At 36.3% G+C, this 15194-nt stretch overlaps 1 protein-coding gene across 1 annotated transcript in view; it reads right to left on the bottom strand.

The window, feature by feature from the left end:
• The window catches only part of LOC106142675 (guanylate cyclase 32E), a 131255-nt gene extending 116278 nt beyond the window's left edge, over positions 1–14977 (bottom strand). The window contains exon 1 of the mRNA XM_060946919.1: positions 14504–14977. Within this exon, the coding sequence (XP_060802902.1) occupies positions 14504–14977 (474 nt within the window). The remainder of the gene's footprint in view (positions 1–14503) is intronic.
• Positions 14978–15194: the final 217 nt, after the last annotated feature.

The raw sequence follows: 15194 nt of genomic DNA, 5'->3' as shown, positions 1-15194 counted from the left end.
AAACAAGAAATTAAGTGAACCAATACAACTTAAGATAAATGACATAGAACTTAAACAAAAAACTAGTGAAAAATATCTTGGACTCAATTTGGATCACTACCTTAACTGGAATAAACATATAAATTTAATCAAAGCTAAACTAACCTCATTAACCGGTACTTTGCGTGGAGTAACAAATTGCCTTCCACATAAAATAAAACATCTAATTTATAACTCCCTAGTAAAACCGCATATAGACTATTTGATTGAGATCTGGGGTACAGCAAACCAAACTAATTTAAAAACAATACAAGTAGCTCAAAATAAACTTATAAAATGTCTTTTTAATTATGACTTCAAAACACCTACTGTTAATATATACAAAAATACAAAAATAATGACAATAAGGCAAACATACTTATACTACACATGCCTGTTAATATATAAAATTATAAATAACCATGTCCACACACTAATATCTTTCCGTAGAAAAAGTGAAATACAAAAAATCAAACTACGCAGCGCAAACCATTTAATACTACGCACTCCAAGAACAAACTATGGAAGATTTAACATACAATATGAAGGAGCGAAAATGTATAATAACCTACCAAAAGAGATGAAAGGAGTAAAATCAATAGCTATTTTTAAAAGAAAACTAAAAACATATATACACGATTTTTATAATTAACAAACTTACATCACCTTGCGGAAAACAAACAAATATAATATTACAAAAAAAAAAAAAAAACTAAATTCATTGCTGACACATCTAGAATAAAGTAATCCTTGTGTTGCCGGGCGCGATCGCATGCAGTCGATGACGAAGACGACGTCACTCCGTAGCTCCGTAGATCTACCCTACTATTTTTTTTTTTTCATATTTATTATTCTATACCCTCTGTGTCGAGGCTATTGGTTTTTATATTAATATTTATTTTGTATAAAATGCATGCCCATACTTTATATAAATATTGTTTTCTCAGTAAGTGATTTATTTTATGTAAATCTTATGAGAATAAAGTTATTCTAAACCTATGTCTATATATGTACCTGCACTGCTAACAGTCTTGAAAAGAATTAAAGGCCACGTTTAGCGTAATGCCGTGTGGTTCCCGGCTCCAACAGAAAAAAAGAATAGGACCACTCCATCTCTTTCCCATGGACGTCGTAAAAGGCGACTAAGGGATACGCTTATACACTTGGGATTCTTCTTTTAGGCGATGGGCTAGCAACCTGTCACTATTTGAATCTCAATTCTTTCTTAAAGCTAAATAGCTGAATGTGGCCTATCAGTCTTTAAAGACTGTTTGCTCTGTCTACCCGCAAGGTACATATATAGACGTGAGTATGTATGTTTAGCTTAATAGCTTAATGATGGAATTGAGATTCAAATAATTAAACGACAGGTTGCTTGCCCATTGTCTACAAGAAGCCTATGCCATAGTGGCCTCTTACGACTTATGGTAAAGATAGATAGACAGATAAACTTTTTATTGCACCACAAAAGTAAAACACACAACACAGTTTAAAAGAGACAGAAATGGTACAAAGGCAGACTTACCGCTAATGCAATCTCTTCCAGTCAACCTTTGGGTGGAAGGAAACCAAACAGGAGATTGGCGTTGAATATATATAGTCTTAATATTCTGAGCTTTCCCGATATCGACAGGAAGATCATTCCATAAACGGACAGCTTGTACTGCGAAAGAGTGGGAGTAAAAATTGGTGTTAGATGTCGGTAATCTCATTATCCTACTAATATTATAAATGCGAAAGTTTGCGAGTATGTCAGGATGTCAGTATGGATGTTTGTTACTCTTTCACGCAAAAACTACTGAACCTGATTACGATGAAATTTGGTATGTAGGTAGCTGATGACCAGAATAACATATAGGCTACTTTTTATCCCGGAGTTCCCGCGGGATTGATTCCACGCGGACGAAGTCGCGGGCGGCCTCTTGTTAGATATATAGTGGTCCTAATCTTAAGTACTGGGAACCATTTTCCTAAGAAGAAGGGAATAGAAAAATCAATTAGGTATCTTTCTTCTTCCTAAAATTTCTTTCTACACCTTATCCGAATACAAATTTTACAGTCCAATGGCTAATATTACCATTCTTGATATCAAAAAGCCACCTTAATCAAAATAAACAGACATAAACATATAAACAAAGTATAAAGAATGTAAACATACACCCACTCATCCCTCTGGTCGTTATTCGTTAATTGTTCCTGACGACGCGAAATTAATTGTCCGAAACAAAGTCGATATCATTGTTTTTCTTCAATACATCACAGATGGATCCATTATTCAAAATCTACATACATACATATGATCACGTCTATATCCCTTATGGGGTAGACAGAGCTAACAGTCTTGAAAAGACTGATAAGCCACGCTCAGCTATTTGGCTTAATGATAGAATTGAGAATCAAATAGTGACAGGTTGCTAGCCCATCGCCTAAAAAGAGAATCCCAAGTTTGTAAGCATATCCCTTAGTCGCCTTTTACGACATCCATGGGAAATTCAAAATGTAGGTCTTTCATTTCTGTTTTTAACATCAACACACAATGTTGATCATAATGGTGTGGAGTTCAGTATTTAGACCTGGCGTTAACCCGATAACATTCTCAACTCTGTAGGATAATATAGGGTAGCGACTTCTTACCACAGCATATCTCTACCAGCTCCGTAAAACTATTACTGTTTCGCTTTTTATTATGACGTGAAACGGGACGGCAATAGTTTTTCGCGCGATATAACCGGCGTCGCATGAACCATAGTACGGAGGCTGATGCAAAGTCAAAGCCGCACCCCGGGCTCTAAGTTCAACTCTACGAAGATATATATATATATATTACATATATATAAATACTATTATAAAGCTGAAGAGTTTGTTTGTTTGAACGCGCTTATCTCAGGAACTACTGGTTCGCATTGAAAAATTCGTGTTAAATAGAGCATTTATCGAGGAAGGCTTTAGGCTATACCTATAACATCACGCTGCAACTATTAGGAGCGAAGAAATAATGGAAAATGTTAAAAAAACGGGGTTAATTATTCGTCCTTGAGGGTTTCAACTATTCCACGCGGACAAAGTCGCAGGCACAGCTAGTTAAAATTATAACTACTGTCAGGAGTTGTTTTAACGTGTTTTTCATTCCCATAAAATACGTTCTAACAAAATTATTTTTGTTTTCCACCGCTCTAAGCTAAATGGCAAACAAATAAACTTTGCGAGAGATAATCCATTATATAGTACATTAATGAATAAATCATTTTCTCATCTCTCATGCGAATCTCGACCTTATAACGCAGTAAACAGTAGGTATAACTCACGAAGCAATCTTGCGCCGCAGCTGCCAAAAACAAGAAAAGTTCCGACCAAATCACTCCGCCTGTTTTTGCGACCATTCACAGATCCTACAATACTATAGTATAGCTATGTAGTAGAACTATGAGTGAACGGATAAGGAACAGCGTGATAAGGGAATGTTGTGATGTGAAAGATGTAGTTACGGGAATAGAAAAGGGTATGTTAAGATGGTACGGTCATGTGGAGAGGATGAATGAAAGCAGGTTGACTAAGCAGATTTATTATAGCCTTTCCCTAAGTCGCTTTTACGACATCCATTGAAAAAGATATGGAGAGATCCTTTACATTATTTTCTTTTATTTTTGTTTTTGCCAATATACAAATACGCTTTCCTAAAACGTTTCTCAAAAATAAATATTATGAGCGCTCTATATTCATGTAGTTACTCTAAAACGAATCCCCTATGACTAGACGAACTGATGTTGCTGCTAAAAGTATATGGTAAGAACTTTTCTTATTAATTAATGAGCTTTTGTTATATAAAGTTGAATAACACATATTGTAACTTTTATTGAACCTTACATAACTTGGTTGAAAGTTAGCAAATTTTGTTTTCGCAAAAGACACCAACTGACTGTTAGTATTCCTAACATTATAGTGGCAACATTGCTATATTTTATCCTACTACTATTATAAAGGCGAAAGTTTGTAAGGATGTATGGATGTTTGTTACTCTTTCACGCAAAAACTACTGAACCGATTACCATGAAATTTGGTATGTAGGTAGCTGAAGACCCAGAATAACACATAGGCTACTTTTTATCCCAGAGTTCCCGCGGGATTGATAGGGTTTCCATGCGGACGAAGTCGCGGGCGGCCTCTAGTTATACTATATTTATTTATAGTTGCCGCGTGGTTCCCGGCACCATTACAAAAAAGAATAGGACCACTCCATCTCTTTCCCATGGATGTCGTAAAAGGCGACTAAGGGATAGGCTTATAAACTTGGGATTCCTCTTTTAGGCGATGAGTTTGCAACCTGTCACTATTTGAATCTCAATTCTATCATTAAGCCAAATAGCTGAACGTGGCCATTCAGTCTTTTAAGACTGTTGGCTCTGTCTACCCCGCTAGGGATATAGACGTGACCATACGTATGTATGTATGTTGCTATATATAATACTAGCTGTGCCCTTGACTTCGTCTGCGTGATCTCTTGAGTATAATAGTTAGAAATTAATATTTCTACTACCCTTTAGAATACTCGTATTATTGAATAATTTTTGAATAAAATTATTGAATAATAGAGTAGGTATTCCAAAGAGTAGTAGAAATATTCATTTCTAACTATTATACTCAAGAGATGAATATTTCAAACTAAATCATCTTCAAAACAGCGTATTTCAACCCTTGTCAATAGTTTCAGCTAATTCTATTAAGCGTTAGTTAGTGAAGGATTGTTCCGCCTCGTTTTGTGGAACTTGAAATATAATTAAATATAGTATTTAATAAAACAGTACATACATACATATAACCACGTCTATATCCATTGCGAGGTAGACAGAGCCAACAGTCTTAAAAAGACTGATTGGCCACGTTCACCTATTCGGCTTAATCTTAGAATTGAGATTCAAATAGTCACAGGTTGCCTGTCGCCTAAAAGAAGAATCCCAAGTTTATAAGCTTATCCCTTAGTCGCCTTTTACGACAACCATGGAAAAGTGATGGAGTGGTCCTATTCTTTTTTCTGTTGGTGCCGGAAACCACACGGCACATATAATAAAGCGGTCTCTGAAAATTTGAAACATATGGGTGTTTTGTGGTGTCTATATTGGTTTTGTTAGCAGAGTTTTAATTGGGACTACACTATAAAGAGATATAAAATACCAGCCTCGTAACTCGGGCGACGCCGTTTCTACCGCGCGAAAAAATATTGCTGTTTCGCTTTTTTTCTATGCTACCTAATATAATAAAGCTGAAGAGTTTGTTTGTTTGAACGCGCTAATCTCATGAACTACTGGTTCGAAGTGAAAAATTATTTTTGTGTTGAATGAATTTATCGAGGAAGGCTTTAGGCTATATATGTATATAACATCACGCTGCAACTATAAGGAGCAAAGAAATAATGGAAGATATATATAATTATTCCACGCGGACGAAGTCGCGGGCACAGCTAGTTATGACATAAAACGGGACAGCGATAGTTATTCGTGCGATATATTTATTGTGTAGCAGCTACTTATTTTACCTTGTAGATTGTAAAAGTGTATCGAGGGAAAGGCCAATAAATCTGGGATTCTCCTTTTAAGCGATGGGCTAGCAACCAACTTGTCTTTACAGACATACATATAGTCACGTCTATATCCCTTTGCCGGGTAGACAGAGCCAACAGTCTTAAAAAGACTGAATGGCCACTTTCAGCTATTTGGCTTTTAGATAGAATTGAGATTCAAACAGTGACAGGTTGCTAGCCCATCGCCTAACAAAAAGCCCAAGTTAGCAAGCATATCCCTTAGTCGCCTTTTACGACATCCAATACCTGTCTATTTCAATCTCATTTCTATCAATTAACTTGCAAAAATCGGGCGAGTTTCCTTGCAATGTTTTTCCAAACCGAACAGCCTGAAATATACTAATTAAAGTCACTATTAGTATTATTTTAATCAATTTGATTATGTTACACATCCGAAGGCTTTAAATAACAAGCCACCAACGCTCCGAATATTCGGAAAAATTAACTTAAACCTACGCGATGAGAGTGGGTTGACACTATGAAACTAGTCAATATTTATCATTAAGCCTAACAGCTGAACGTGGCCTTTCAAGAGTGCTACCTCTGTCTACCCCGCGAGGGATTTAGACGTGACTATATGTATGTAATTTGCATGTGTATATAAAAATGTGCAGTGTGGTTCCCGGCACCAATACAAAAATGAATAGGACCACTCCATTTCTTTCCCATGGATGTCGTAAAAGGCAACTAATGGATAGGCTTACAAACTTGGGATTCTTCTTTTAGGCGACGGGCTAGCAACCTGTCACTATTTGAATTTCAATTCTATCATTGAGCCTAACAGCTGAACGTGGCCTATCAATCTTTTAATGACTGCTGGCTCTGTCTACCCCGCAAGGGATATATACGTGACTATATGTAATTTGTATGTTTATATAAAAAACTAGTGTAGCCCGCGGTCTACCCCGCAAGGGATACAATAGACGTGATTATATGAATGAATGAATGAATGAATTTACAAAGGCTTTACCTAATAAGCCACCAACGCTCCAAATATTCAGGAAGAAATAACTTACACCCACACAATAATAGTGGGTTGTGAAGTTTGTTGGTTGAAATAACTTCATACATACATACATACATACATACATAAAATCACACCTCTTTCCCGGAGGGGTAGGCAGAGACTACCTCTTTCCACTTGCCACTATCTCTGCATACTTTCTTCGCTTCATCCACATTCATAACTCTCTTCATGCAAGCTCGGCGGTTTCGGGTACTTTTGACCTGACCCTTAACCAGGACGTCCTTAATTTGATCAAGATACGTCCGTCTAGGTCTTCCGACCTTTCCCTCCACACTCTCCTTGTATATCTGCTTAGTCAACCTGCTTTCATTCATCCTCTCCACATGACCGAACCATCTCAACATACCCTTTTCTAACTGAAATAACTTCTTCCCTATTATTTACCCTTAATATAAACACATATTTATGCAGTGTACATCTTTTTATTCAAGACTAGAGGCCGCCCGCGACTTCGTCCGCATGGAAACCCTATCAATCCCGCGGGAACTCTGGGATAAAATGTAGCCTATGTGTTATTCTGGGTCTTCAGCTACCTGCATACCAAAGTTCATGGTAATCGGTTCAGTAGTTTTTGCGTGAAATAGTAACAAACATCCATACATCCATACAAACTTTCGCCTTTATAATAGTAGTAGGATATTGATGTGACAAAACACTCAGTGACATACTAGAACGAGTTTTATATTTAAACTGTAATATAGATTACAAACTCTTTACTAGTATCAACACACAATTTGACGGCCTCTGTGGCGCAGCGGTAGTGCGCTTGTCTGTGACACAGGAGGTCCCGGATTCGAATCCCGGTCAGGGCGTGATGAGAAAATAACTTTTTCTGATTGGGGTGGGTCTTGGATGTTCGTCTATATAAGTATTAATTATAAAATATAGTACCGTTGAGTTAGTATCTCGTAACACAAGTCTCGAACTTACTTCGAGGCTAACTCAATCTGTATAATTTGTCCCGTATATACATATTTATTATTTACAATAGGTTGCACTGTGTGAAGCTCTGACATTCTTGCGACACGTGATATTGTTAACAACTTCATTGCAGAATTTTAGTACAAAATGTGGATTTGACGCCTAATAACATTCTCTCAATTCTATCATAAAGACATACACTGAACGTCAAAAGAAAAAAAAACAATAGGACCACTCCATCTCTTTCCCATGGATGACAGTAAAAGCGACTGAGGGATAGGCTTCTAAACTTGGGATTCTTCTTTTAGGCGATGGGCTAGTAACCTGTCATTATTTGAATTCCACTTTTATCATTAAGCCAAACAACTGAACGTGGCCTTTCAGTCTTTTCAAGACTGCTGGCTCTGTCTACCCCACAAGGGATATAGACGTTTTTATATGTATGTTTAACGAAAAGGGTTGCGCAATATAAGCAGTTCCAATCATTTTTTGCAAAAAATTTCCACATTTCACTTGACAGAATTATAAGTCAGAGATGGTTACAGATAGCTTAACAAATATAAGCCTATCATTCAAAAGTACAGTAAAAATCTATCAAGGGAAAGGCTTAAAAACATTGATGGATACTCCTTTACGCAAAAGCTAGCTATAAACTTGACTCTGTCTACCCCGTCGTAATAAAAACGTGAAATACCTAATAATATGTAGGTACATCCCAGCGTAGAACTTCCGTCATAATGAAAACGTGATTTAATAACACTAGCTGTGCCAGCGACATCGTCCGCGTGGAATTGTTATTTTGGGCATCATTGAAACCCTCAAGGATGAATAATTTTCCCCGATTTTTTCACATTCTCTTTTATTTCTTCGCTCCTTATAGTTGCAGCGCGATGTTATATAGCCTAAAACCTTCCTCGATAAATGGTCTATTCGACGCAAAAATAATTTTTAAATTCGAACCAGTAGTTCCTGAGATTAGCGCGTTCAAACAAACAAACTCTTCAGCTTTATAATATTAGTATAGATGTAGGTACATAGAAGTTTTCACCCAGTTTCACACCTCGTCTGTTACCTCAAAACACCATTACATAATGTTTGTTTGGGTCGGCGAATCAAGGTCAAGTGAATGGTTAAAGTTAGTTCGCTATTTTGGGGGGGTGCTTGTTTGTTGAACAAGTTATAGAGGAACTACTTACAGCCATATCGGTAAACCCTTTTCGTGGTACATTATTACATACATTTGGGTGCCGTGTGGGTCCCGGCACCAATAGAAAAAAGAATAGGATCGCTCCATTTCTATCCCATGGATGTCGTAAAAGGCGATGGGGAATTAAGAGATCACGAGTGAAGTCTGCTTCGCGCCTTCGGCGGTACTTAGATTCCAAAGAGAGTTGGGATAGTTCGACTGATGAGACTCTACGCAAAGAGATCCGAGAAAGGACGGCTCAAATGTAAATAAATCTACAGCGACTTGCCGCTTTTTTACTTTATTATCTTAGTTCCTTTATTGTTTGCCAAAACAAATAAAACATAAAGAGGTTTTTGCCGTGTGGTTTCCGGCCACAATACAAAAATGAATAGGACCAATCCATCTCTTCCCCATGGAAATCGTAAAAGACGACTAAGGGATAGGCTTCTAAACTTGGGATTATTCTTTTAGGCGCTAGACCTAGCAAACAGCTGAACATAGCCTATTAATTTTTACAAGACACAAGGGTGGCTTTGTCTACCCCACAAGGGATATAGACGTGACCATATGTATGTATATATGTTTTTAAAAATTCCCGTATATTAAATCCCCTTATCGTATGAAACTTTTAATTCAACACGGAGTTATAAACCATTTAATATCGATCAGTTTACATTATCTACGTAGTACTTGATTTAGGTCAGATATCGAACCCAATAATAACACTGTAACATCTTCTTGACATCTTGTTTAACGTGTTTAAAATCCCCACGGCATTAAAACCAGAATGTTGTTATTTCCCACCTTACTGCGTCTCTGAAGTAGATTGAGATGCCTACGCAAAGTAATAAATATAACTTTTATGCTACTCCAGTTGACACGGGTTAAAATAACATACATTCATACATACATATAATCACATCTATATCCCTTTCGGGGTAGACAGAGCCTACAGTCTTGTAAAGACTGATAGGCCACGTTCAGCTATTTGGCTTTAAGATAGGATTGAGATTCAAATAGTGACAGGTTGCTAGCCCATCGCCTAAAAGAAGAATCCCAAGTTTATAAGCCTACCCCTTAGTCGCCTTTTACGACATCCATGGGAAAGAGATGGAGTGGTCCTATTCTTTTTTGTATTGGTGCCGGGAACCACACGGCACACGGATAAAATAAATAAATAAATATAAATGGGACAACTACACAGATTGAGTTAGCCTCGAAGTAAGTTCAAGACTTGTGTTACGTGATACTAACTCAACAATACTATATTTTATAATAATACTTATATAGATAAATATCCAAGACCCAGGCCATTCAGAAAAAGTTCTTTTCTCCGGGATTCGAACCCGGGACCTCCGGTGTCGCAGACAAGCGTACTGCCGCTGCGCCACAGAGCCACAAAAGTCCAGTTGTATGCATCCAAATTAAAATTGTGTAACTGCGAAAGTGAGTTTATTTGTTACCCTCTTCATGAGTTACGAATTAATCTTCTTGAAACACCACGTATACTCGTTTATAAGAGTTTATAAGAGAAGGATGTTACTTTCATCCCGGTATAAACTATAAAATATTGCTAACTAGAGGCCGCCCGCAACTTCTTTCGCGTGGAATCAATCCCGCGGAAACTCCGAGATAAAAAGTATCTTCAGCTACCTACATACCAAATTTCATCGTAATCGATTCAGTAGTTTTTGTGTGAAAGAGTAACAATCATCCATACTGACATACTCGCAAACTTTCGCATTTATGTATAATATATTAGAAGGATTTATAAGTCCCATTCCTAATTTTAAGACCTACCTACACTTACCCACCCCGGCCATGTATCAATTACTATTTTCGATGTTATTTACTTTAGTTTGAATACTAACCGATGCTCTTGAGAGAACATCGTGAGGAAACTTGCACATTCAGGCAACTGGATTTGTTACCATAATAGATCCAACACGGTTGGGTTCCCCCCGCAACGGTTGCGGAGGTCAGACGGGAGTCGCTTCGTGTAGAAACCTGACTCACCCAATCCAGGATCCATGGTCAAAGGCATACCCTGAGCTCCTCTTCAGACTGGCGAGGATGCAACCGGGGCTAAAGCCATGAAGAAGAAGATGTAAGTACCTTCAGTAAGTTGGAAAAAAAAATTAATTTTAATGAATACTAGGGACCGCCCGCGACTTCGTCCGCGTGGAAACCCTATCATAACTTAACAACCAATCCCGCGGGAACTTTGGGATAAAAAGTAGCCTATATATGTTATTCTGGGTTTTCAGCTACCTCCATACCAAATTTCATCGTAATCGGTTCAGTAGTTTTTGCGTGATAGAGTGACAAACATCCATACTGACATACTCACAAACTTTCGTATTTATAATATTAAAAGGATGTACTCCAAGACATTGCGCATTCTAAATAGGTGATAAGTTTGATAAATAGACACATTCGCGCGCAAATATAGTAACTTTTATACGTAGCCAATTGATAAAAGAGGTGTAATTTAAAAAGAGGTGAAATTTATGTATGTATGTGTATGTATGTATGTAATTTACAAAGACTGTTGTTACGTATTGTTTGTTTACGAGATGGCTTGATCAAATTGCTTCCAGAATAGTCACTTAGATGTGAATTTGTCCAAATTAAAGTCGTAAAATACACTGACTGAAGAAACCTGAATAATGAGACAATATTGAACGTTAAATAAAAGAGGAGTTATAAGTTAACATAACTTCGCACAAAACAAATTTCATTTTTAATATTTTACGCCAAGTACCTAGTTTCGACTGTACGATGTCTGCCCGTCAATAAAGCAAAGACCGTATGAACTTTTCTATAGAAATAGATTTATCAAATGATAAAAATTATTTGTTTTGAGGTTGTTGCAACATCTATACGCTACAATAAAATCACACGATTTTTATATATATAAAAAAATCATGCCTCTTTCCTTGAGGGGTAGGCAGAGACTACATCTTTCCACATGCCACGATCACTGCACACTGCACACATAAAAAAAAACAATATATGTATACCTACACATAAACGGGTACCTAAGTAAGTACAAAATTACATTAACAGCTTAAATTAACAAGTCATTAAACGGTGAACGCTCTACTATTACGCCATCTTTACATTGTTTTGCTGTTATTAATGAGCAAAGTTTCTTCAAGTTCGGTACAGCCATTATCGTTACGAAATGTTAAGACTCGCTTGAATGGCCGCATTTTCATTTAAAACGTAGTTTCGTTTTTATGTCGCACATATTTATTTTAATTAAATTTCTCCATTGAAAATTATAATTTATGTGTATAGAGTCTAGATACTTTTTTATTACTAGCTGTGCCCCCGACTTCGTCCGCGTGGAATAGTTATTTTGGGCATCTTAAGCCCTGAAGGATGAAATAATTTTCCCCGTTTTATTTTTTACATTTTCCATTATTTTTTCGCTCCTTATAGTTGCAGCGTGATGATATATAGCCCAAAGCCTTCCTCGATAAATGGTCTTTTCAACGCAAAATGAATTATTCAATTCGAACCAGTAGTTTCTGAGATTAGCGCGTTTAAACAAACAAACTCTTCAGCTTTATAATATTGGTATAGATTACTTTTTGACAGATAGTTACAACAGTTAGTTACAGACAGTAAAATATTTAAAGTAAGTACATTTACTTGTTGCCCCTTCACGCATTATCTACTGAACCAATGTTCTTGAAATTTTACGTATATATAATTCGAGTCTAAAGAGTATACTTCCCATGGGATTAAAAAAAACCATGTATTTTTTTAGGGGACATAAGTATATAACAAGACGCATATCTTGATTGTTATATATCTATTATGTATTTATAAATTTTTTTGTAACGTATGTATTTTGCAGCAAACACTTTATCGCACCACCGACTTAAAGTTTTTCTGTTTGGTCAGCTGGTAGACTGGTAGAGAATACCAAACGGCATTAAGTCCGCCCTTTGTAAATTTTTTTTTGCATTAAAGTTTAAAATAATTAAATAAATATCTCTATACATTCGTATACATAAACACATTCGTACAATTCTTTTGGATGGATTGATATATAATCATGAATAGAAGACGGATCAAAAGCGGATACCTTGTAATCTGATACCTAACTTTGGCCTTCAATATTATTCTGCCGAATTTGTTAAGACAGCTCGCTCCATTTGCATTAATTTTGATCGAGCATTGTGATCGCGGCTCGCAAATACGTCTGGTCGAAAAAAAAAATTGTTGGCGTGAAAGCATTGGCCTGGAAACCGGAATAAATTATTTATTTGTTATCTTCCTAGTGAAAAATTATCTAAGTTAATCATGAATATAAATAAAGTGATCAGATAGAGGTTTTTGACCCTATCTTCTACTAACCTTTGCCCGCGGCTTCTCCGTGAATTTACCGCCAACTACAAAAAGCGACAAATTAAACGCCATTTATAAAAAAAGCAACCGAATCAGCACCGTCTAAAAGAAGCAACGAATTTAACGCAGGCTACTAAAAGACACGAATTTAGCACCACCTACAAAAAAAATATAGTTTTTTTGCAGAACATAGGAATACTATTCATCCCGGAAAAAACTATAAAGTTATGGGAATTGCGGAAAATCTTTTGTAGGTGGCGCTAAATTCACGAGTGTAGGTATTGCAGTATTTACTTAATTATAAATGAATAATGAAGGTGGCGCTCATAAATCATCTAAATTCGCGCGTGTAGATAGCACTAAATTTTCGCGTAGGAAGCTACAGGTAAAATCTAGTTATTTTATAATTACAATTGTACCAATCGCTAAATTCAATTCTAGATTAATTGGATTTAAACAAATCCTAAATACACAATTCTTGCCTGATGAAGGATTATTTGAAGACTTGCTAAATTGATTACACTGTAATCATTAAATTGAATTTGATTCAACTGCCTTCCTGGAAATATTATAAACGTCAACTAGAGATGGCGTCTGTATAAATGTACATACATACATACATATAATCACGTCTATATCCCTTGCGGGGTAGACAGAGCTAACAGTCTTGTAAAGACTGAATGGCCACGTTCAGCTATTTGGCTTTAAGATAGAATTGAGATTTTAATAGTGACGGGTAGCAACCCGGGCTAGCAAGCCCATCGCCTAAAAGGAGAATTTCAAATTTATAAGCCTACCTCTTAGTCGCCTTTTACGACATCCATGGGAGAGTGATGGAGTGGTCCTATTCTTTTTTTTATTTGGTACCGGGAACTATACGGCTCCATACAAATGTCCCAGCTAATATTACGAATTCGAAAGTAAGTTTATGCTGAACTGTATTCTTGGGTAAGTGGCGCTAAGTTCGTGTCTTTTGTATGTGGCGTTTAATTCTTTGCTTCTTGTAGGTATTGATCGTTATGTCGCTTTTTGTTAAAGCTAGTTGTTCTTTAATTGCAGAACAAATTAAAACTTGAGTTATTATATCAATGAGATCAGAACTATATTATTTCAATTGATAAGACTGCCTACTAGTTACAGCTCGCGACTTCATCGGCTTTCGCATTTAGGAGTAAGGTCATTTACTTCGTTTGTTTGTTTGTATGTTAGAAATATCTTTATTGCACAGAAAATTACAATTACAAGGAGTAGTACATAGTTATAAAACAATAAATCACTTGCAATGGTGGACTTATCCCATGAAGAGATCTCTTATAGTCAAACGGTAAACAATAAAGGAACTAAATAATTAAGGTTTTTACCTTAATTATCTAGTCCTTTATTGTTAAAATAAAAGAAACTATAACCTTACCTGGCTTCCTCCATAAGCGCCCAAAAATCCAATAGTAATAGTTTTATCATCTGTCCAATTGACCGTCACACTAGGACACACTTTTGCACTGCCACAGTCACTTCCCACTATATCATATAAATCCACACCGTTCGACTCAATTTTGTCTACAGAAACCTTTTCATCAACAAGATTAGTCGTAACTCTTGAATGGATATTATTAAGATATATAGATCCAAGTATGTTACTTGTAACAGCATTATCTTCTGTTGTATTAGTTACATCGCATGATTTTTTATGAACTGTTGCAGTTTTGTTTTCTTTGTCTTTAGCTTCATATGGATTATCGATTTCAATTTCATTCGATTGTAAATCGATTGTTTCATTATTATTATTGTCATGTTTTTCTACGTAGGAATCGTTGTGAGTCGATTTAGCTCCGACGCCTACGTTACTCATAAATAATATCATGATGCTCGCAATTAGAAGAGCCATCTTGATCAATTCATGCTTGCTCGGTGTGAAGATAGGACTCCGAAGTTGAACTGTAAACAAACATAATTAAGTTATTTTGATCGCTCTAAATGTTACCTATATTTATTTCTATTTGTTCAAGGTCTGTTCTAATTAAGCATATTTTAAGAGCGAATTCAGTACTAAACAACTTTACAAAATAAATATAGGGAAATGATTTCAGCAGTCGCTTTATTTA

The sequence above is a fragment of the Amyelois transitella genome, chromosome 12, assembly GCF_032362555.1.
Source record: "Amyelois transitella isolate CPQ chromosome 12, ilAmyTran1.1, whole genome shotgun sequence".
NCBI classification, from domain to species: domain Eukaryota; kingdom Metazoa; phylum Arthropoda; class Insecta; order Lepidoptera; family Pyralidae; genus Amyelois; species Amyelois transitella.
This window is presented reverse-complemented; position numbering and strand designations above follow the sequence as displayed.